The sequence below is a fragment of the Zeus faber genome (genome assembly GCF_960531495.2).
Source record: "Zeus faber genome assembly, chromosome: 7".
Lineage (NCBI taxonomy): Eukaryota > Metazoa > Chordata > Actinopteri > Zeiformes > Zeidae > Zeus > Zeus faber.
Genome location: NC_137203.1, coordinates 15283527 through 15309320, shown reverse-complemented (window position 1 = coordinate 15309320; position 25794 = coordinate 15283527). Strand labels below are relative to the sequence as shown.

The 25794-nt window shown below is 42.0% G+C and overlaps 1 protein-coding gene across 1 annotated transcript in view; it reads left to right on the top strand.

Annotated features, from left to right (window-relative positions):
* Window positions 1-25794, top strand: part of LOC307233356 (netrin receptor UNC5C-like) — a gene marked incomplete at its 3' end in the record, with an annotated part of 221372 nt that overhangs the window by 185150 nt on the left and 10428 nt on the right. The window contains exons 8-14 of the mRNA XM_080004684.1: window positions 3848-3904; window positions 11628-11819; window positions 17789-18006; window positions 18772-18907; window positions 19439-19526; window positions 22347-22515; window positions 25248-25481. Of these exons, the coding sequence (XP_079860810.1) occupies window positions 3848-3904; window positions 11628-11819; window positions 17789-18006; window positions 18772-18907; window positions 19439-19526; window positions 22347-22515; window positions 25248-25481 (1094 nt within the window). The remainder of the gene's footprint in view (window positions 1-3847; window positions 3905-11627; window positions 11820-17788; window positions 18007-18771; window positions 18908-19438; window positions 19527-22346; window positions 22516-25247; window positions 25482-25794) is intronic.

Genomic DNA, 25794 nt, shown 5'->3' with positions numbered 1-25794 from the left:
CTCAGGTTATACCTCGCTCTTGGTGTGTGCTCCCTCTGTCTTTTAACTTAGTTTTCCCCACACGCCGTGTTTGCAAGTTTTAATTAACTTTTGCAGAGAAGATGAATTAAGTCTCAGACATTGTGCAGTGGCGGCCAGAGGCAGAGCGAGCGTCCCAGTGTGTGGCATGCGGCGTGCCTGCTCTGCATGCACATCCTTAATGCAGGTCTGGTGCCACTTACCCACAGGTACATCCACCCGGAACTACAACAAAGAGCTAACAGATAAAACTTTTTGAAAAAACAATTACTAACCAACCAAAAATCACTTTCTTGAAATTATAAATTTGGCTGTAAACCCCCTGCAATTACTTTACAGACCCCAGTTTGGCATCCTCAAATAACTTGTCACGGTATGAAAATCATTAGAGATTAAATTCAACTGAACTGTGACGCTAGACCGGATTATGTGCTAAATTGTATTTTTTCGTTGTTTTATTTAGTCATATTTAGACACAACGCAAAATATGAATTAATAAATCACCGCTAGTGTAGAGAAAGGAGCTCACAGAGGAAAAAAAATATTTCTTATAAAATAATATAATCTTTTTTGAATAAAGATTTACTTTATTATGGACTCTATTCCTGTATCCAACCCGTTCTCTCCATCCCATTTTTCTCTTTTCTCTCTTCATCCCATGTTGTGTCAATGGGAGCTGTGTGTGTGTGTGTGTGTGTGTGTGTGTGTGTGTGTGTGTGTGTGTGTGTGTGTGTGTGTGTGTGTGTGTGTGTGTGTGTGTGTGTGTGTGCGTGTGTATGTGTATGTGTGTGTGTGTGTGTGTGTGTGTGTGTGTATGTGTTACGCTCACTGACTGAACAGATGTGAACCCATAAGCACGGCACAAAAACAATCAGGTAGGAAGTCAAATTCGACAAGGTTTTATTCCAAAGGACAGACAGGGGTCAAAACCAGGAGAGCAGTCAGAGCAGGCAAACTTATCCGGCAGGGAGTCAGCCAGAGAATCAGAGCCCAGGGAATCAGGCAGAGAGTCATAGTCCAGGGAGTCAGGCAGAGAATCCGAGCCCAGGGAATCAGGCAGAGAGTCAGAGTCCAGGGAGTCAGGCGGGGAGTCATAGTCCAGGGAGTCAGGCGGGGAGTCATAGTCCAGGGAATCAGCCAGAGAACAGAGCCCAGGGAATCAGGCAAAGGTTTGGATGGAAAGTACAGGAAACAGGTAGTAGTGTGGGAAAGCTCAGCGTACAGCAGGAGACAATCTGTCAGAGAACAAAGGGAAGTGGACTGGTATTTATACTGCGGGAGGAACAAGGGAATGAATGAATGAGCTGCAGGCGGGGGAAGCCTGGTGAAAGGAAGGGAGTGACAGCAAAGCAAAAGGGAGTGAGCAGATCTGAAATGACATGGAGGTTAGTGACATGGCATGAGGAAGTGACCAGAGGAAAATGTGTGTGTGTGTGTGTGTGTGTGTGTGTGTCTGTGTGTGTGTGTGTGTGTGTGTGTGTGTGTGTGTGTGTCTGTGTGTGTGTGTGTGTGTGTGTGTGTGTGTGTGTGTCTGTGTGTGTGTGTGTGTGTGTGTGTGTCTGTGTGTGTGTGTGTGTGTGTGTGCGTGTGTGTGTGTCTGTGTGTGTGTGTGTGCGTGTGTGTGTGTCTGTGTGTGTGTGTGTGTGTGTGTGTGTGTGTGTGTGTGTGTGTGTGTGTGTGTGTGTGTGTGAAAATGCACAGCAGTATTTTCAAAGCATCACCTGCAATACGAGTTGAGGCTTTATGTCTAAAATAAAAGCCGTCACAGTTCCAGTAATATAAGGCTTCAGTGGATCAATGTCAAACGTGTTTTTTCTTTCACCTCAGGAAAAGGAAAAAAATGAATATCCGCCGTATCAGTGTTATTCTGTTGTATTCTTTCGATATAGAATCCATGCACTTTAGTTTTTTCCACTTTTTCAGAGTTCCCCCCCTGCTCTTTTTTCTCACTTTCCTACTTACTTTCATGTTTGTCCTCATCTTTTCACTGCTCCTTTGCATAAATCTTTCTGTCTGCTTTCGCTAAATCATTCATGCGTCATCCGTTTTACTGTCATCATGCTAACTTTTTCCCTTTGTTGAGCAGATTGTGTTTAAGAAATGGAGCAAACTATAGTGTCGCTGTGAATTATTTTATTTGTCTTCCACTATTGTCTTTCAAGCCATCAATCAACTTGTGGTTGATTTAATCTTCCATTTTATCTTTACTCTGTGCATATTACGATTAAAGCAACGTGCAGACCCACAATTTCTTTGAGTTCTTTCAGTTCTGACATGCCCTCGTTGGAGTTTCCTCGCCAAGATGGCGCCACGCACAGCGCACATGCGCAAGTTGACAGAGTCCACAGATCACGTGACACACAGACATAGTCGCGATTGGACTTAAAGGAACGAAAGGACTAAAGTTAGAAAGTGACAGGTGTTATTTTATAACTGTTAAACTTTATTATGTTTGAAAGAATTAAGTTGAAGTATTACCAGAAGACAATTGGATTAAACAAAGCGCAGAATATTAAACATCACAATATATGCTTCTGAGGATAACTGACACGCACCAGGGTGAGTTCTACAAAATTCAACCCAATAGCATCACTGTCAGAATTTTTAGGCATTCCAAAGATATTAATGTACAAACTATACAAACTTCCTGAATTGTAAGCAATTACATACTATAAGGAACATGTATTTATTGATTCAAGATTGTGTATGTGTTTTGAAATATTTTCATTATTTTGGTGTTTTTGATGTAACCCACTACACACAAACCATTTCATTATATCCTCTACAATTGAAGGCAGTTAAATCACTTACCTTGGTTTATTTATTTATAGAATATATTATTATTGTTAAGACAGTTTTCCGTTGATTTACAAAGTGCCGTAAAATAATTCAGTTCCCCAAAATGGATGAATTATCATGATAAATAGTCGTGATGACAATATTCAGTAAAATAATGGTGATTATCATTTCAGCCATAATCATGCGGCCCTACTTCACAATGATAGCCACCATAAGTTGCGGCGTAGGAAACCCACCCACAGCCTCAAACCCCAACCGATCATAAAATGACACTGTAACCAGGCCGGCACAGAGAGCCAATGGACACCCGTCCATTGAACTTTAATGAAGGGCCGACGACCCTGGACCCTGTGTATTGCTGCCGTGTGCCCGCCTGCCTGCCTTTCGTGTTATTGTGTAATTTGGCCACAGCCCCTAACACGGGAAATAGAGACCCTCAACAGAGCCCATAAGTGGGGAAGTTGCATCAATAAAACAGAACGTCTGGATGATCCTGTTCAAAGAGTGCACGCACCATGTGTTTAGAAGTGTCCTTGTATATTTTGGGATGTTCTGGGATGTGTGTTTTGCTCCCCACCCCTCTTAACCCCGTCAGCGTCCTCCGGTCCTGCGATGTAAAACCCGCTGCTCGTCTGGCGAGAGGCTTTTAAGGCGGCCATGTGGCTCTCCTTGCCTTTATCAATTATACAGCAGCGTTTCACCTCTCCCCTCGCCGGCTTCCTCCGCGGTCACACACCCGCTAAGTGGACCGCTCGGTGTGACGGCTTCCCAAAAAAGTCGACCAAAGCAGCCCCGGGGTCTCGGATTTTATAAAGGAGCAAGAAACGGCCCAACCATGTGTGCTCTCATGTGTCCTCCATATTGGTTTTTTTTTTTCTTGTTCCTGTTTTTGTCGTTATTTATTTGTTTGATCTTCATTTTGTTCATTGTTTCTTTCCCCTCCCCCCTCCTCCCTCCCTCCCTCCCTCCCGTCCTTTTATCCATTCAATTCCACCATCCTCCCTTCTTCTCCTCCTCTTTCTCCTTCAAGGTTCATTGTTTCAGAAGGCAACTGAGCCCAAAGAAAAGAGTGATTTGGGATTCCCATGTGAGTTGATGTTTTCTGTTTTTTTTTGTCTTTCCCATCACACGCTCTTAATTATCTATTTATTTATTCAGCACTTTTTTTTTTTTTTTTTTTTTCCCCCACAGTGCGGCTTCACCCAAAAAAACAAGATCTTTAGATCGTTATTTCCCACCAAGACTTAAGGGCAACAATTTTAGTCAAATCTGAACCAGGTGACCAGTCAGTTATGGCTGAATAGTGGTAATATTTTGCAGCAGAGACGCCAAAGCCAAAAATGTGTGAATCCTAGAGATTAAAAAAAAAAACCCACCTTCCCCATCTCAATTTTTTACACATTTCTCGACCATATCTCTGTTGTTCCACATGCCAATTCTGATTGTATCAATCTATCATTTTGATGTATCTATCAATTCTTTACTTTCAATGAAGGAATACAATACAATAGGGCAGGAGTTCAAAAACTGTGGTGTGTGTGCGTGTGTGTGTGTGTGTGTGTGTGTGTGTGTGTGTGTGTGTGTGTGTGTGTGCCTGTGCGTGCGTGCGTGTGTGTATGTGTGTATATAGTTTATGTGTTATGTGTTACTTTTTTCTTTTTTTCTACTTTTTTTTATAAACTATAGTAATGCAACTGTGTTAAGGCTGCTTTATGGTCACACATCAAAACTTTGGAGACTGTGATTGGCCGCTTGCTTGCTTTGGGCCCTGTATGTATTCCCACCACGTCATTTCCTCCATTGCATTTTCACATTCGACTAGGTGGCTGAATTATAAAGTTTTGTTTTTTTATAACCACATGAACATCACTCCTTAAATTACAAAGATTGAGAACTCATGGCGGGAAATTTCCCAGAACATTGGGTTGGACATTATAGAATGTGAATTATAGCACATCCGTTGAGATCGAGCCGGTCGTTTTGATTATTTTCTTTATACATTTTTTTGTTTGTGCGTCAAAATTTGCCGTGCTGTTGCACATCTTGTAAGACAACTAGATGTGCAATAATAGTAGAAGAGGGCACACTGAATCATGTCTTAAGAGTGTAGTAGAGTAAAAGTAGTCTCCAAAACTGAAGTTGCCACGACTAGTAATTGTGTGTGTGTGTGTGTGTGTGTGTGTGTGTGTGTGTGTGTGTGTGTGTGTGTGTGTGTGTGTGTGTGTGTGTGTGTGTGTGTGTGTGTGTGTGTGTGTGCACGCACCTCCTTCTGCGTTTCAGTAGGCACAGGCAACCACTGTATATCTTGTTGTAATTTATTTTTTCCCGACATCAAAGCCCAGACTGTGCAGGCGTCCGCGTCCACGTCTGTCTTTGTGCATCTGACAGACGTCTGGAGCACTTAGTAAGAAGTGGATGCAACAAGTGCACTTAAGCCACCAGGCAGGGGCGGAAATCACGGGGGGGGACAGGGGGGTCTGGAACCCCACTTCCTAGTAAAATAGAGAGTTCCCCCCCCAATAATAATATACGACCATGCGCGCTCGTCAGAGGCGTGGAGAGGGAGGATCCGGGTGTGGAAAGGGAGGGATCGCGGCACAATTTGGGTGTTTTTTTTTTATTTTAGACGGAGGTTGTTTTTATTTTATTCCGTTTCCCTATGGAGAGAAACAAGAACCCTCGACACTGTGCCGTATATGGTGACATCCCCGTTTTATTGTGTCCACCCCAATTCTCAAATCAAAGTTCCACCCTTGAACCCAGGCTCTGTTCCGAGGGAGGTTAGTTGAGTTGAGACAGACAAACAAACAAATGGTTGAGCAAAGTAAAATAAAAAAAACAATGGTGTATACAGCAGGAATTTGATGATAATACATGGACCACTTAATTTAAATTATTTATGTATTTTGAAGCACATAAACACGCAAATGTTTATAGAGTAAGTAAGGGAATGAACATACAGGCGTTTTCTACACTCTAACACTCTTTACCAGCATTCACTACTATGGTCCCACATGAATCACTATTCCTGTAAAAGTTGAGCGATTTAGATCTCCAGCTCCATCTGCCACTGCTGCTATTTTAGACTGATGTTATGGATACTGCTCCTGGAATGGATTTGGTTCGGCAGTTATTAGCTGCTCCGTTCACTTAGAATTTTTTTTAATGAGTGTGAAGTGTAAATCTAGGACATTGAGAAGCGCCAAGAACAGCCACCCTAATGTAGGTTAGAGACAGGTAGAACGACTATAATGGGGCAATATGAGCTTCAGATGTCTTTATAGATTTATATATTTAACAGATGTGCAGATTATAGTATATATATATATATATATATATATATATATATGTATATATATATATATATATATATATATATATATATATATATATATATATATATATATATATGTATATATATGTATATATACATATATATCCACTGTATAATAAAAAAATTATTGCAGCCCCTGCATTTCCGTCACAGGCCACTAGAGGTCCATGGACCCTGCAGGAGGGAACTAGTATTGTGGGTATGTCTCCCTTTGGGGACATGTTTTCAGTCTTTGCAAAATTGGGGGACATTTTCATGGCAATATTCCTTAAAGCAGTACTATGTAACTTTTGGTATTTGGGATTTGGCGCCCCTTTTATACCACTGTCATAAAACTCGGGCCGGTGTCCGAAAATAGTTCATTTTACTGGACAAATTTGACAGGTTTCAATAAGTCTATGTTACAAACGCAGATATAATGTACACCTAGGATACAGCGCTCCCTGCTTGGACCTCGCCGCTTCAGTGGGCGTGGGGAGGCGTAGGGAGAGCGGGAGCAAGGATCGGCCCCTTGCTACCACTCTAGGTACCAGATGCGCTCGGCCTTGCAGTTCGGCTCTCGCGCCCGTGTCGGAGGGTGAAACAAACCCAGTGGAGCAATGAAAGTGAGGGCCGGCGTGCGCCAGCTGAGATGTGGGTGGCGGGCGCCCCGCTGGCCCTTCTCATCTGCGCCGTCGGGGAGGTGGAGCGACTCCATTTGTATGAGCGTTATTACCCGACATTTTGACCGGCAAGTTTCTAATTTATCGTTTTTTTTTTGTTTTTTTGTAAATTTTATCAGGTTAAAAAAAGCGTAATTACCTGAGCCAAACATCAAGAAATTGACGTGGTGCCGTAAAGCTTGACACACTTTTCCCCGCGGTTTCGTACCGGAACACAGAAATTACATACTGTACATGTAGTGTGAGAACAGGCAGGTTCTCCATATTACAAGTCAGAGTGCCGTCAAAATGATTCTGAAGCTGTTATTTTTAAGGTAAAAAGCTACATAGTGCTGCTTTAATGTCGTCCATCGGAAAGATATACAACATATAGTATACATATAGTGTCTCATTAAACGAACCCCAAAATTGGGCTTCTACGTAAATGACGATGTGATGTGAATATAACAGCAAAAGTGATATTGTAATTCTATCGCATTCTGTGTGTTGGTGAACTGGAAATAGGCATCGTGTGTGATTTTATCAATTTTGCAAAATTGATGTAAATAAATAACTGCATGGCGACGGTACATTTAATGTACTGTCCCCATGCATTTGTTTTATGATGAGCAGGCAAAAGTGGAAAAAAGTAAGAGTTGTTTGAACAAATTCTAAATAGATATTATTCTAAATAGATACTAAATAGAATTTATTAATAAATTCATGATGGGATCAATGGATTAAAATGTAATTAAACTAAATCAATCATGAAAAATATCTGTCTTTGTGAATTCAAGTGGTGAGTTAGTTAATAACACCCCCAGGAATGTGTGCGCGTGCGTGCGTGCGTGTGTGTGTGTGTGTGTGTGTGTGTGTGTGTGTGTGTCATCAAAGGCTGAGCTCCCACTTCCTCTTACAGTAAATCCTTAAAGCAAGCGTCTCTAAAAGCCTGTGATCTGCCCCTCACAAAGAAGGAGGGATTAAAAAAATGACAAAAAGCAGCCTTCCTATATACTTTATTTTTATTTCTCACCCCCACCCCCCCGGGATGACGCAACGCGTGACGGGAGGGGAAAACAAAGTGTCTCTCTCTCTTTCATGTTCCGTCTGTTTGTTTGGCGGCTTTGAAGCTCAACTGTTAGACTTCTGCTTCTCCTTCTTCCCTCCTTTTCTGCCCTCGTTTCTTCCCCTCTTCCTCTGACCTGCCTTCATGCACTTCCACCTCTGCTCCCATATTCTCCTGTTCCTGTTCCCTCTTCTTCCCTTTCCCTTTCCCTGCCGTCACATCTTCTCTCTCCTCTGTCCTTTAAACCCATCCCATCCTTTATATACAGTATACTGCATAATGTCAAAACAAAACAAAAAATATATATATAATTTTAATAATAGAAATGTATTGTGTATTAATTAATACATTTAATGTGTATTAAATTTATTAATTATTTTTTATTAAGAAATAAATACAATGAAAACAAGTAATTAATAAATAATTGTGGCGGGCCAAGGGGGCGCAGGCTCCCATCCCCGGGCCGCTCAGCTGCCACGGATCGGGCGAATCAACTGGGGGGACTCCGCTGACTCTTACGACCCCAAACCCGGGAAATAATAAATGTTTTGTTGTCCCCGCTGTGAGGATCGGCGTCACAGCGGGAGCGCACTTAAGGGCCGCGCATTGGGCTATTCTCATATTGGCCTGCGAGCCGTTGATTTATCATTTTGGCCCACGAGCCACTTTTATGTTTTAATCTGATATTAAATACACGCCAACCGGCGCTGTTTCGCCTCCGCCTGACTCCACTTCCTCATTCCCTGGCCCTGCGGCAGAACACACCTCCACAACAATAAATGAATAAATGACATAAAAATGTAGAATTTAATTAATGAAACAAATGCATTTAAATAAAAATACAATAAAACAACATTTATTAAAAAATATATACCTTTGCTGTGGAGCCCCTGCAATTCCTTCATGAACACCTGGGGGGGCCGCGACCCCCCAGATTGCGAACGCCTGCAATAGGTATCTAGCAGCGCTTCATTTGTAAATCAGGAGGAGGCCGGTACACAGAGAGGTCGGTCCGGTCCGCGTGAGAAAAAGTCACGGATGCGTATGCACGGAACGCAGCTTTTTTTTTCCCCCCGTTCAATTAGGAAACAAAGATAAAGAATAAAAGAGCTGCCCCCTGAACGTCAACGAGTCGAGCCATCAGTCGGAAACCAGTCAGTAGACTGATATTCTTCAAGTCGAGCAATCGTTGTTTTTATTTATTTATTTATTTTTTTTGTCAGTGAGTGTGCATTACAATAGCAGGATAAAACAGATAGAAGCTTACAAAATGCACAGGGATAACATTTAAATAAGGAATTATAAATAAGGGGAATCGCTGTGCCCTGTTCCTCCAAATAAAACAACTAAAAGCAGTGCGGGGACGGGGGCAGGGAGGAATGTTTCGTTCCGTAAGGAGACGTAAAACAAAAACACACTGTTCTGGCGCGGGCTAAAGCATCGTCTGCACAGTGGGAGAGGGAGACAGGTGCCAATCCGATCCGAAAAAATTCTGAGTCGGGTACAGCCCTTAAAAAGAAAAAGAACACATTTTCTATTTGTTCTATTCGGAGAAACGGGGAACACGGATCTGGCACCTCCGCAGCTTGTGCGGAGGTGCCAGATCCAATCAAATAGGTTACGGACCCAATCTGAGAGGTCCCTGAGGATCTTTGTGCTGGTGGATCCGGCACAAATTAGGCCCCGGCTTATGTATATGTCCATCTTTGAGCAGTAATTGACGATAACGTTAGAAAGACTGCTACCATCACACTTTCTATCTCCTCTCTCAATTACTCTGCTTTTTTTCATCTCCTCCTCGTCCCCTGTGTCCTTATAACTCATCTCTCCCTTGATTTTCTTTTCTCCCCATTATTCCCCTCACATCCTTTTTCTGCTGTCTTTCCCATCATTCTTTTAAGGCCTCCTCGCCTTGTTATCTTGTAAAAACCCAATTCGTCCCCCTCTCCGCCGTACAATGCCAATCACAAATGAGGAAAAGAAATAATCAAAAAGAAAAACGTCCATTGTTCCGTGAAAATGAAACCATTAAAGTTTCAGCCAAATTGCAGGATGTTAGCACCCCTTGTAAAGTAATTTACAAGCCCATCAAGTTTTAAGAGTTTGTGTCATGGTTATTTTTATTAAAGGTGTCTCTCCGCTCCTCCGTCTAGACATATTTGCACGCTGTGAGGGGGTGGTTAGTTTAGTTTGTTTCAAAAAGTTTAACAAAAAAATGATGTCTTATACGAGTGATACTTTCACTCACTGAGCACTTTATTAGGAACAATGTACACCTACTGATTCATGCAAATATATCTAATCAGCGAATCGTGCCAGGCGGGCTGGTTTGAGTATTTCTGTAACTGCTGATCTCCTGGGATTTTCAGGCAGAACAGAGTTTACTCAAAATGCCGTGAAAAACATCCAGTGAGCGGCAATTCTGCGGACGGAAACGGCACGTTGATGAGAGAGGTCAACAAAGTACGGACAGAGTGGTTGGAGCTGACCGACAGACCACGGTTGCTCAGATAACCACTCTGTACAATTGTGGGGAGCGGAAAAACATCTGAGAATGCACAACACGTGGAACAGTGAGGCGGTGGAAATCAACAGCAGAACCACGTCTGGTTCCGCTTCTGTCAGCCAAGAACAGAAAGCTCAGGCAGCAGTGGGCACAGGCTCACCTAGACTGGACGGTTGAAGACTGGAAAAACGTAGCCTGGTCTGATGAATCTCCATTTCTGCCAAGGCACAGAGATGGTAGGGTCACAATTTGGCACCAGCGGCATGAGTCCATGGACCCAACCTGCCTTGTGTCAACAGTCCAGGCTGGTGGTGGTGGTGGTGTAATGGTGTGAGAGATTTTTTTCTTGGCACACTTTGGTCTCGTGAATACCAATCAATCATCGCTTGAATGCCACAGCCTATTTGAGTGTTGTTGCTACCATGTGCATCCCCTTCACGGCCACAATGTACCCATCCTCTAATGGCTGCTTCCAGCATGATAACGCACCGTGTCACAAAGCAAAAGTCGTCTCAAACTGGTTTTCATGAACATGACGATGAGCTCAGTGTTCTTCAGTGGCCTTCCCCGCCACCGGATCCGAATCCAACAGAACACCTTTGGGATGTGATCGAATGGGGGTTTTGCAGCATGAATGCGCAGCTGACGAATCTGCAGGAATTGCGTGATGCAATCATGTCAACATGGACCAGAGTCCCAAAGGGAAGTTTTCAACATTTGTTACGGAATCCATGCCAAGAAGAATTGAGGCTGTTTGGCGAACAAAGGGAGGCTCCTACCCAGTATTAGTATTGTGTTCCTAATAAAGTACTCAGTGAGAGGTATACTACATACAGTTTATAACCAGGGTCCATGGCCCTCTTGGGATCTGTAACGGAATTGTGGAGGTGTCCTCAGCAAAATTATTTAAAGTTGCAGTTGTGACATTATTTATAAATATATATATATTAGATATAGTTTTATATGTATTTTGTACACATTTTAAATCATAGTAATAGATATTTTTATTTTTGTATAGCGGGTATTTCATATACATACCTCAAATTATTAAAGCAGAGTTCAAATTCTCAACCTGCCAATACCAAGGTTTCATAATCATCCAGAACCACTGACCGTGACGCCATGCACCGTTTGGATGAGCTGTGGAATGTCCTCAGCACAGCATTTGTTTGAAAAAATAAATATAGACAGAATGTTTCACTGGTCATTAACTTACCTTAACCTTGAATTCCTAACCTCCTCTCTCTTTCCTCCCCATCCCAGCGGCCCCCAGCACGGACGACGTGGCACTGTACGTGGGCATCGTCATGGCGGTGATCATGTGCCTCGTCATCTCCGTCATCGTGGCGCTGTTCGTCTACCGCAAGACGCACCGCGAGTTCGATTCCCACATCATAGACACCTCGGCGCTCAACGGCGGCTTCCAGTCGGTCAACATCAAGACGGCCAGATCAGGTGAGGAAGGGGGAATTGACCTTAATACTAAATATATATAATACAAAATATAAGAAATATATCTCTATAGCAATGTTTCCCAACTTGGGGAGCTAGACCCCCGCTGCGGGTTCAGAGATCTCAGGTTGGGTCACGAGGCCTATGCTTCGATTTGGGCGTCCGGTTCCGACTGTAATACTCAAATATTGGTTCAAAGTATCCACCTGATGGGGTTACTTCAAATATAAATTGTTGCAAAATACATGACGACATGTTATATACAATATGCAGCTCACATCAAAACAATAGGCTATAATAATAATAAATAAGCACAGTGGCAATATGCAATAAACCTGAAGCTCTTCACAGTTCCAGTTCTCAAAGGGGTCCACAAGCCAATAAATGTATTTTTTTTAAACCCAATAAAAATGAATATAACAGTTGTTGATCATCCATTCATAATACACATGACACTTTTTTTATTTTTTTCACCTTAGAGAAGATTTAAAGCCATACTGTCCGTGATAAGAGTGGCGTCACTTGGGTTGGTGTCACCCGCTGCGGTAACTCTTCGGTGCGCCCCTTATTCACTTTTTGGGGGGGGTTAAGAGAGTGACTGAGGAAGTCTCCCTGTTACGCACGATTGCTTTCCCCCTAAAAAATAACCGTATTAGAGCCATATTCTAATGTTTGTAGAAGGTTCTGTGTTTGTGGAAGGGCCGCTAATTCCACAGCAGACGTCCGTCTCTGCTGTACACATCCATGTCTCCATCTTGGTCTTTTAAAAAATCAATGAGAAAAATGGAAGATACCTGCACGTGCGCGCGCGCACACACACACACGCACGCACGCACACTCACTCACTCACTCACTCACTCACACACACACACACACACACACACACACACACACACACACACACACACACACACACAGACACACTCACACAGACACTCAAAAACCGGCTGACGCGACAATCTGCCGAAACAAGCCGCTCTGGCTGGACGCCATCTGGTAATGGATGCAGGGAGGGTCATCTTAACGATTTTAAAATGTTTTTTAAAATGTCAAGATGTGTTTACTAGCAGAGCAGATGGATGGTAAACACCGATCTAATCATATTCTGCATGTTATTTGGCCTGGAACTGCCTTGAAGCCTTGATATCTGATCAATACCCTCTGATGTGAGGATATTTACCAGCTATTAGTTCAATATATGCACTAATGAGTGAGCGTAATCAATAAGTACATGGTGTGCACTGATTCTGATGTCATATATCGGACTATTACTGGGATAAAATCTGCATGTTTTGGAAAATATCCCTAATACAAAAACCCAATACTGAGAGCCATAACAAATGTGAGATATTGAGGAAAACTAAATTTACACATAGAAGCTGTTTTGAATTAAGTTTTAATATATTTATAAGATGTATTTATTCAAGTTGTCTCATCAGGATCAAATTGTAATTTGCGAGAGAGACCTGAGAACAAAATTCTTATAAATATAGGCAGACTTTCCATCCATCCAAATCCCTAAGTGTAACACTGTTCAAATATAGTGTGATCACCATGGTGGAGCGGGAGTCTTTTGCAGAATGAGTTCTTGTGAATATCAAAGATTTCTATGAGTTTTTAACAAGTTTTAAGACCTATTATGCTCCTTTTCAACAGGTTAATGTAGGTCTCTGAGGTTCCCAAAACATGTCTTTGAAGTTTTTTGCTGAAAATACCTCTCAGATTATGCATTCTAGCCATTCTAGCATGCCTCAAAACCACTCTTGTTCCTGACACACTGTCTCAGTGTGTGTGTGTCGCTTTAATTGAAAACGCTGCTGCTCCCCACGGCCGCTCCGGAACTCTTTGTCCCAGTTCTGTGATTCCGTCACCTTATCAGTCCACCCAAATCGGTCTCTGAACAAATTTGAGGCGAGAAATAAGTAATCCAGTCGCTGAATCTTCACGCATATTAGATCTACAAGGCCTCATTTAAATGTTTGTACCATTTGCTCCGCCGTGCACGTTCCACTGCACGGAGTGTGGAACAACAGTCGACCACCCTTATACACTTAAAAAATATATATGTATTTTTTTTTGAAAGAAACAAATTGTTTTTAGAAATTGCTTACGTTTCCTTCCATCTATTGTCAGACAGTTGATATTCATTCCTCTTTCTTCTGATCTGTGAAGCCAACAGAGCAGTTCCCGTGTTATTTCTCCAGAGTCACTCAGATGGGGGGGGGGGTTCTAATTCTACAGAGGCACAATGTGACATAGGAAGAGGTCGCAAATCTGAACGGCTTGTTGAACCACCTGTTTTCTTGAATAGGGACCCCACAAAAAAACGGAGTGAGTCGTCTTATTTTAGTTTGCGTGTTAGTAGGCCCATCACAGACCCAAATGTATGTGCACAAGCACTGAAAAAGACAGTTTGGCACAATAGGACCCTTTAAGGATTTTTCAGGGAAGCCTGGAGGTCACCAGAGACGGATTGTAAATCTGGTGTCATCCGCATAGAGTGTATATCCTAACCCTACAGTACTGTTATTACTATTGCTATTATAATTTATTTATGCATTCGTTTATTCAGCAATTTCATTATTCTTAGTTTGAATGTATTTACCTATATCTTGTGCAATATTATAATTGTAATATACAGCAAACATGTCTTATTATGCTTTGCCAATGTAAGAATTCTTGTCATGCCAATGACGCACCATTCAATTTAATCGGACTACAGTGCTGAGTTGAGAAAGGAAGTATTATTTATGTGCGTACGGTTCAAAGTGGTGGATCCTGTGTTCTGATAGTTTACCTTTGATGTTTAAGGAGCTTAATTTAATACCAAAAGGGTGTGGAGCTCTTTCAGAGAGATGGAACAAAAACATACTGTATATACAACTAGAATGAGAAAGTACTCGGCGCTTTGTTTGTGCTAATGGACAATTTTGTGAGACAGTGTTGAGTAGGATGGTGACACAGGATTAAAATTCCAGTCAGGATGTAAAGTAAGTAAAAGTGAGGATGGAGAGGATGGAATGCAATTACCAAGGCAGTGAGCGGTGTCTCTGTATTTTTGTGTGCGTGCGTGCGTGTGTGTGTGTGTGTGTGTGTGTGTGTGTGTGTGTTGGCCAGCGTTGTTTAATCAGCGCTGCATTAGGATGTTTGTCACTGTGCGGAGGGATCATCAGCACTTTCTGTTAATGAACAATTACGTCTGCATTTTCTCCATCCATCTTTATTCCTGTGCCTTTCTTCTCAAGGCACAGGCTTTTTCCTCAATTGAGTTTTCTCATCGCTCTCACTCTCTCTCTGTCTCTGTCTCTATCTGTCTCTCGCTCTCTCTCTCTCTCTCTCTTTCTGCATTATGTTTGCTGTTAATTACATTTTCAACAGGAATGATGCTTGGCCAAGAAAAGCCGCTGGCTTTAAGGGTAAACATCCGGATGATGGAATGAGGAAGGGATGGATGGATGGTCATGTGGAGTAGATAATAATAATAATAATAATAATTATAATAATAATAATAATTAGAATACTACTACTACTACTACTACTACTACTACTAATAATAATAATAATAATAATAATAATAATAATAATAAAGCACTATCTTGTCTCATCTTTAAAAATAGTAAACAAATTAAAAAGAAGAAAATGAAAGTGACATGGAGCTTGTGCGATATGTAGCGTTATAACCACATTAAGAATTGAAATTGCACTCTTCAAAAAGGGTATCACTTCATGTAATGTTATATGGTTTATTAAATTATTCATTTATCATATTAAATCACTTTTATTTACAGGGCACTACTCCCAGAATGGGGAACAGTAAATAAACCACATTAACTTTAACTGATCAGTCTCCAAAAATTGGCGTTCTTGGTCAGATACATTTACTACTGTATTCACCTCTTGAGGAACACAAACACATAACCTTCTTTCCAATAAATGGGATTTATTTTATCATGCTAACTCCTTGAATAAATTAAATAATAGTACAATAAATGATAACAAAATAATGATAAAGAAATAATAGTGAAATGAATGTATGAAAATAGTCAAATTAATGATAAAGAAAATTAGCAAATTATTACAGCATTCAAAATTGATGACACAGTTTATAAATATACAATATACAATAGTGAGGTAGGAAGTTATGTGACTCTTATGTCAAAATAATAAAACAAGGCACACGACACGGGCAGTCAACTTCTCAAAAAAAAGGGGGGGAATCAATTTAATTAGACATCAACCCAACCCAAGAAGCTCAATTGGAAGCCTTTCGTCTTACGTATTGTCGAGTCGTGGTGGAGACTGGCTTCTTTAAAATACTCGCCAGAGGAGGCAGAGTTTTTGTGCGCCTCATCTCTTACTGGCTGCTAATTCTAGTTATGTAATTTTTTTACATGCAAAAGTCTCATAGCTCCACACAACACTATTTTCAAACCAATGAATGATTTTTAAACAAACTCTTGTGATAATGTTTATACAACATATACAATCTTAAAAAACACACAGTTCAGACATCGGTCATCTTTCAAAACCATCCTCTCATTAAATCAAACCAAACATCATTAACGTTGCGTAAAGCCTAATCCATGTAATTATCTTTGATATGTATTAATATATTTATTTCAATATTTGAATAAATATATATTTAGCCTAAATCTAATTCTCACAACAGCAAATTCTCCAATGTCCTTCACGGAACTTAAACAATTTTGACTTGCGTGGTGTGTGTTGAAAAATATCACTGCGAACAAACGACAACAAATTTAAACAGGTCACAAATATACAATTATGATGTTATTAACAAAAAAAAACATTAACATTGGATATCTCAACAGATATATATATATCTGTTGATATATATATATATATATATATATATATATATATATATATATATATCAATGAATTGTGTGTATATTTTTTTCCTGCACTTCGCAAACACTATAAAAAGGAAGTTTTAAACTCTCATTCATGGAAATGGCAAATGTCCAGCAGAGCAAACTACTCGCTTTGAGTTGGTCATTTCAGATTAAATAAAGTTTTATAAGATATAAAAATATTTGATTTAAAACCTATAAATTATTATAATTATTATTATTATTATTATTATTATTATTATTATTATTATTATTATTATTATTATTATTATTGCTGTTGTTGTTGTTGTTGTTGTTGTTATCATTATTATTATTATTATTATTATTATTATTATTATTATTATTATCATCCTTGTTATTATCATCATCATTGTTTCATTATTTCATATGTGAAAGAGAATGCATGTTCATAGCTTTGCATCTTACAACTAGATCTGGATCTTATGGCATATACACTTCTGTGTGTGTGTGTGTGTGTGTGTGTGTGTGTGTGTGTGTGTGTGTGTGTGTGTGTGTGTGTGTGTGTGTGTGTGTGTGTGTGTGTGTGTGTGTGTGTGTGTGTGTGTGTGTGCGTGCGTGCGTGCGTGTAAATGTCTGTTGAGGTATACATTTGAACTGTGTATGAAAACTTAAACGAATTGATTCCCTCAGAGTGATGTCATTCTGGGTTTGTTGTCGAGGCACGTTATGTCTCACACTTATCTGATTGAAAACGAAGCTGAAACCCCGATGACGGAGGAAAAAAATAATAAACATTAAAAAAAGGTAAACACCTTGCCGTGTGATGGAAATGAGCTAAATTAAAACTGACTCTCGGGGACGTTGAGAACATAATATGCGAACAGCTCCGCATAAATACCACACTGTATGCCGGGCACACGGGCCAGCTTCTCAATTAGCACAATCACTTTGTGGTGGCATGTTTGATGTGTGGAGGGCTTAAAAGCCACATGTAATGTGAAATAAATCTTTTACTTTGAAAGTGCAATCAACTGTGCTGTAATAAACATGTAATAAAGCCTCTAGTTGTACAGCTGCTATGAAATACTTATATTAATAAATGAAATAAACATTTTTTCCTTTTCCTCTACCGCTCAGCCGATCTTCTGACGGCTCCTCCGGACCTGACCAACGCCGCCGCCATGTACCGCGGTCCAGTCTACGCCCTCCACGACGTTTCGGACAAGATCCCCATGACCAACTCTCCCCTGCTGGACCCGCTGCCCAACCTGAAGATCAAGGTGTACAACTCCTCCGGCCTGGTCACGCCGCAGGATGACCTGGGGGGAGACCTCACCTCCAAATTATCTCCCAAGGTGCGGATATGTGTGCGTGCGACGAATCCAGATGTGGTTTTCTCGCGTAGCGAGACAACTCAGAAACACGAAACTAACACTCTGTTGGTGTTTCATGAGTAAAAGAGCTTTCAATTCTACCTTTTTTTCTAATATCCAAGACAAATAAAAACAACCCATACTTGAATATATATACTTTCATATGTACCAAAAAAAAGATCACTGAATAACAATATTTAAATATAGTCATTTTGCTGCAGACCCCCTGCAGTTCTAGGGGGCCGTGGACCAGTGTGTTAATCATTTACATGATAATAATCTGGTCGAATAATAGTTTCTGCTGCTGATGTTTGCTTTGCTGATATTATTGCTACAGCAGCAATCATAATGACTTGTAATATTTTATAACGATGGAAACGTTTCAAAATACTGCACGATGTCCTGCTTCACTCGTGAATGATGGAGAAAGGCATTTCTACATCCAAAGCAACAAAGAAACATATGTGCCGTCACTGCCAGAGGTTTCTCTCGACATAGTGCTATTGTGCTACTGCATATTTCATCATCATCAGTGTAATGTATTATAATATAATGTATTATGAGGTGCCGCCGCATGGTGAACATGTGGAAGATGTACTCATCCAGTTGTGGAAGGGATTTTTTTTTTCCTCCCACATTAAACCTGGACTATTGGTCGGTTGTTGTTGTTATTACGGCGTCCAATGACCAGCGTTTCTTCCCTCCCATCACCATTACATGTATTGATTGTTCTGCTCCGGTTCCCAGGTGACTCAGTCTCTGCTGGACCACAGTGACACCATGAACCTGAGGAACCAGAGCTTGGCTAGAACCAGGGACCCGTCCTGCACCGCCCACGGCTCCTTCAACAACCAGGGAGGACACCTCATCGTGCCCAACTCCGGTAAACTGCTGTGACACAAAGTGCACATTATCCTCGCTCCTCCTTTCTGTCGGTCTTCCGCCCAATCTCTTCATCCATCCATCCATCCATCCATCCATCCCTCCCTCCCTCCATCCCCTCTCCCTCAACCCATCTGTCCATCCCGCCGGTCAATCCCTCTCTCCATTCATACATCCCTCACTCCCTCCCTCTATCATCCATCCATTCATCCCTCCATCCATCCCTCTGTCCATGCCGCCATCCTCTCGGATGTCCACCCGTCCATCCTGCCATCCTTTCATCCCTCCCCATCCTCTTTCCTCTCCCTCCATCCATCCCGCCATCCTTTCGTCCCTCTCCCTCCATCCTTCCCACTATCCTCTCTTCCCTCTCCATCCATCCATCCCTCTATCCCTCCATCCTCTCTTTCCTCTCCCTCCATCCATCCCACAACCCTCTCTTCCCTCTCTTCCACCCCTCCATTCCTCCATCCTGTCGTCCCTCTCCCTCCCTCCATCCGCCAATCCACCCATCTCTCCGTCCCTCCTGCAGGTGTGAGCTTGCAGGTCCCAGCTGGCGCTGTTCCTCCGGGCAGAGTCTACGAGATGTATGTGACCGTGCACAGGAAGGACAGCTTAAAGTAAGTCTCTCTCTCTCTCTCTCTCTCTCTCTCTGTCTCTCTCTGTCTCTCTCTCGCTCTCTCCCTTGCCCTCTCTCTATTCCCACTGTGACAAACAGTAATCTTCGGATACACAGCGAGGGCTTAATCCTCGTTATATATACAGTGACATTCCCTGCCAAGGCAACAGTGTGTAATCAATACACGGCCCTACAGTCCCCTCTTCATATTTTTTTTTTCTTTTGAGAATGAAGGCCGTTAAAATTCTCAGTGCCTCGAAAAGTTCCAAAATGGTCGAAAGAATTTCATTTTCGGACTCGTTCTTGTCACATTCAGTTATTTATTTGATCTTTGTTTCTCCAGATTGACTGCTTTGAGATGTGACCTCTTTTTCAAGGCTCCTTTTTTTTTACTCGTACGGAACATTTCATCGACAGGTAAAATGTAAAAGGCCTTTACCAGAGTCATGAAATAAAGTGTATGAAAGCAAAGATTAATCAAAACTTCTTACTAAAAGGCAAAAAACAGATTTAAAAAAATACATAGACTAGCTGGTTAAAGCTAAAGTGCAAATTAAAACATTTACTAGTAATGGAAAATGGACAAAAATAAAAAAGTGCAACAAAAACATGAAAACAATTAGCACAACTTGAACATTGCACGTTTATGTCATTTAGATGAGTCCATTGATTATGTTTTTATGACCTGTCTATCTTTACATCTTCAGTGTACTTATCTGCACTATATTTTTTCATGCTGCAAGGAGAATTTCCCCACACGGAGAATAAAAAACATCAATCACTCAGTCAATCAACTCCATTTATAAGCCATCGGCTCCCATCTGAGAAATCTCGCTTCCCGCCTCTGTCAAAGTAGAATTCAATAAATTCCTAAAGACCCTCATAATGTTCTCATGAGCTTTATGGAAGGTACCTTTTTTTTTTTTTTAACTTGGACAGATGGCTAGAAACGGCCCGTAGTCCTGTTTTGTAGCTTTCTGAGGGCTAAAACGTGAGCCGTCCCACGGTGCGATTGCCGGACGAGTCGAAACCGTCTTGTAAATATCTCGGCAAAGCTCTGGAGTTGGCGTCCGCTGACTCCAAAATGAGACCCCGTGCGGTGGCACATCCAGTATTTCTCAGAGCGAAATCTATTTCATTCTCTTATCTCCGCCTTCTTCTCGATCAATAGCTGGTTAGAAAAAAATACATTTAAAAAGAATCAAGCGGCCACATCGGGTTTGCATGGATCGCTCAACAGGAGGGAATCGAACCGTTCCATCAGTTCATTAGGGTTAACTCGGAGATAACGTCACTAGATATTTCTGCCGTGTCCTTAGCACTTCAACATTTATTGTTATTTCTGTTATTTGTGCGTTAATAAAAAAAAAAGTACACAATGATCAATAACAATACTGCCAATACCGCCATCGACCAATCAGAACCGAGTACTGCCACGGCGTAACGGAGCGGAACACCCGAGCTTGTGTTGGAGACTTATGTTGGACGAGTTGGAATCTACTGTATATTTGTTCGGTTCCTCCTGGTTCTGCGGCTCCGTCGCATTCCGTCTCAGCTCTTGCATCGTCAATAACGAGCTTTGGAATCGATGCCGTACCGCCGCTAAGAAGGAGTATCAACGCCTTGGAAAAAAACAAAAACAAAAAACATCTACGAGTCTGAGTCTGAGTCTGGTTCACGTGCCGGCTCTCCTCCAAGTCAATAAATATCCTGAGAACACTTAGCTGGTACAGTTTGTACAGTAGAACGGTGCAATGTCGAGCAGGAGATCCATGGGTCTTCAGGCGGAGGGATATTGATTTTGTTTCCGAAAGTAAAAACGCTGGCCTGAAAAAAAGCTTTGACGCGCGATCCCGTGCGCAGCCAAAGGAAAAAACGGAACGGAGGAACTGAGCTGGAGTGTTCCGCTCCGCTGTGGCATTTGGAATGCTCGGTTCTGATTGGTCGATGGCGGTAGTCAGGGGTCGGTCGTGCCTAAATAGAGACCTCCGTCCGTTCGACCGCTGTCACGTCTCCCGTGGAAGAAATTCTCCTGCATATTAAAGATATTCTCAATTTCACACGGCTTGTGAGATCTTCCTATATCTTTAATATTCTCAGATATGAAAGATATAGGTCACAGGCACGCTCTGACAAAATGCCATCAAACAAACACGCAATGCTCCGTCAAGTTACCCCTATCTGCACACAAGGTTGAGTGAGAATGAAATGTGGTCTCGTCTTTATACTACAACAGACATTGTTAGAAAGAGCTGTCTCTGACTATAAAGCTCTGAGAGACTCATTTAAAAACCCAGAGGCAGCGTGTTTTAAAAGCGAGGTAACATAAAGAAAAAGGCAATTCTCCCATTATCCCAAAACTTTTTCTTTTTTACGGCGAATAGTTTGCAATGTGGCTACATGTTCCCCGTTGCTGCGGACTGCTTTTCGTCGCGGAGGCATATTAGTTATAGAATCTCTACAAAATAATCTCCCGTCTCAATGCGTTATGTCTAAGTAGCCGTGTAATAAGCCCGATAATGTGCAGCTAGCCGGTCGTTATCGCCAAAATAACCCCCTTCACAGTGACAACCGGATCACCCCCCTTCAATGGGATATTTTACGACAGTGAGCAGCTGCACATTATCCCGTACTTGCAACCCGTCAACCCATTTCCAGTCTTAAGATGTATAAAACCTGGCGTTGAGCTAAAAGAACGGATGGCTCCAGCGTGGGGGCTTCCCTTCCATTTTTAATCTTTATTACCTGTTAAACTGCTGACTCTGTCCACCGGCCAGGTCTGTTTCCTGTCTCCATTAATCACCCCCCCCCCCCCTTCCAGACCTCCGGTCGAGGACGTTCAGACGGTTCTGAGCCCGGTGGTGAGCTGCGGACCGCCCGGCGCCCTGCTGACCCGGCCGGTCATCCTCACCATCCACCACTGTGCCGACACCGAGCAGGAGGAGTGGCTGATCCAGCTGAAGAACCAGCTCTCCATGGGGGAGTGGGAGGTGAGCGCCGGGGGCCTACGCCGCGCACACGGCGTCCATAATAAGTCCCGTTTCCGTGTGGGTGCGCGCCAACTCCCGCTGCCTGGTTTCCCATCTGCAGTTGTGATAATTGCTTGGGGGCCTTGGGCGGGACACGAGTCTGTGTTTGAGTTTCCCCTTTGTGGTGCGGAATCCGGCGTCACTATCATCAAAGTGTCAACTAATCAACCCCGATCTGAAGAAAAAAGCACGCGCGTCAAATTTAACAAAGGCGCAGATACCGTAACGCACGCGCACGCCATCGTACCCGCACGGAGGTTTGCAACCGCGTCCTTCGCAGCTTCGACATTCACTTTGAGATTCGGTTCCTTTTCTCCGACTCTTTGCTTCCTTCTTCAGCGCCTGCAGCGCCACGGGCGAGAGAGGACGAGAGTCGCGAGAGTCGAGAATTGTTTTAATCCTCGTGAAACGGTTTATTTCACCGGAATGCAAAGTGTTAATCAGTCACATTTAACACGGCTTGTGGGACTCGCCGCTTACGGCTCTTTTAGTTTGCAAATCGACAAACGAGAGACTAAAGTGGAAAAAGCAATGAAACGAACAAACAGCTCTCCTGAGTTATTTAAAAGATTAGTTCGCTGCGAGTGAATCGTTTGCGAGCCTCACATCACTAATTCACAAGGAAACGGCACACGTCCAGCCGAGGCGAAGCCACGTGCACGTGCGCTCCGGTCCAAACGTCCTCTTCCAGTTGTTATTGAACGCAGTGCGCAAACGCACGGAGGCAGTGTAAAGCACCGGAGACGGAGAAATAAAGTTTGATTTGAAACACACTGAGTGCCCGCAGGCTTTCAGGCCAGGCAGGGGGCTGAACATTCCCATCACAAGTCATTTGTTATGCTCCCAACATCCTCCTCCCTCCTCTGCCTCCTCTTGTTTGTCTTCTTTTGCCTTTTATTTCTCTTCACTTCTATTATCTGCACCTTCTCCATTCCTCTCCTCCGTCTCGCGGCAGGAGGTCTTTGCCGCGGCAAGTCTTTTGTGCATTTGTGTATATTTGCATTTGCAGAGATTTCTATTTGGCCTCCATTTGGGTACATATCTCTGAGTGTGTGTGTGTGTGTGCGTGTGTGTGTGTGTGTGTGTGTGTGTGTGTGTGTGTGTGTGTGTGTGTGTGTGTGTGTGTGTGTGTGTGTGTGTGTGTGTGTGTGTGTGTGAGATAAGGCCGCCTTGCAGTCATCAGTGTGTCCACAAGGGCCCCGTATGACGTCTCTTGCTCCTTATCACAGCTCAGCACAATGTCTCCGCACAATTAGCCATGCATAAGATGTGGTGCCGTGGACGCATGTGAGAGAGACAGAGAGAGAGTGAGAGAGAGAGAGAGAGTGAGAGAGCGAGAGTGAGAGAGAGAGAGAGAGAGAGAGAGAGGAAGATGGAAAGAGCGACAGAGAAGAAGTGGTAAGAAAACGTGACGTGTGGAGACAAACAGAAAAGTGGAATTTCATCAAGGAGTCCATTTGGTTGCTGCGGCAAAATTTTCCACAACAATATCCCCCCCCCACCCCCCACAAAAAGAGAGATAGGTGGAGAGTGAGAAAGAGAGAGATAATTGAATTCACCTCACGTCAGGGGGAGTTGTGATTACTGGTAATAACAGATTCAGACGATATTGGGTCTCCTACCGTTCGCTATCGATTCGACTCGTTCGACTCATCTGTGGGAACACAACTGCACATTCGTAACATGGATTTTTTTTTGAGGGGAACGTGCTTAAGACACACGCACACACACACACACACACGAAAAGAGACACATGAACACACAAACACAAAACTTATTGTACATTCAATACTTTATTTTCAAAGATTGCTGTGTATGGATTAATCGTAGCTCCAGAAAAGACTGATAAATAATAAAAATAAATAAATAATAATATTCATAATAATGATAATAATATCCGCTCAGTCTTTGTGTCGCATAATCGATGAATATGAAGGATAAACACTAAAACACTTCAGTCTACTTCCATAAACCTAGGCTAATTATATTTATTTTTCCTCAAGCTTATTTACCAGCCTGGCAATGTGAATCACGCTGCTGTCATTTTCTTATTAAAATAGAATTGGAAACGGATAGATGGAACCGAATGCCTTCATTATAACAATTATTTATACTTTATATTTTGAGTCATAGTATTCAGGCTCTAGAGTCAATCAAAGCTGCCATTACAATCATATACTGTATATTGCATTTTTTATATATATATATATATATATATATATATATATATATATATTGTATCGTAATAATATTGTAATAACATTAGACTTTAGACACTAATAATTTTGTATCCATTATTATTATATACAGATACGTATTATACGTATTACACATATTTTACATATTATTATTATTATTATTATTATAATTACAATTATTGTACAGAACCTATATTTATGTTTATATGTATTTATATGTTTTTTTTAATAATACCAGAAAGCATACCTCCACTTAGCTATAGCCATTTCATTTGTTATTCTTATCATAGAAAAAAAGTATTTCATTGAATTCAATTAATTTAATTAATTTTGTATAATCCATATATTTGCTTTTCTTGTTTTTTCCAGTTTTATTTAAGACCCTTGACCTTTTTTATGCTTATTTTCTGCACAGAAACGCACCGAACCCGACCAAGACACATTTCTTCTGTATGAATAAACAGATTGTGTCTCTCCCTCTCCCTCCCTACCTAGGACGTGGTGGTGGTGGGGGAGGAGAACTTCACCACGCCCTGCTACGTGCAGATGGATGCGGAGGCGGTGCACGTGCTGACGGAGACGCTGGGCACCTACTGCCTGGTGGGCCAGTCGCTGGGCAAGGCGGCCGCCAAGAGGCTGAAGCTGGCGGTGTTCGGACCCCTGTCCTGCTCCACGCTCGACTACCACATCAGGGTTTACTGCCTGGACGACACCCAGGACGCCCTCAAGGTGCCGCTTGGTTTTGTTCAAAAAAACAAAAAGTTAAAAAAATAAAAGTTGCTTTGGAAGCAGGAAAAAAAAGTTTAAAAATCTGAAGGGAAGATCTTTCACATTAGGATGGATTATAGACTCAAACAACCACACACAGGTCATTTGTAGTAACTATAGTGAGATATAAGGGCACAATTAATCAATACATTATCCACACCAGTGGTTCTCAACATGGGGTTCAGGGACCGCCCCAGTGGTCCTTGGAGTTCCCCCAAGAGGTCCCCAGCTAAATTATTTATAATTGATAAAGGTTAAACTTCGCTATTTCATC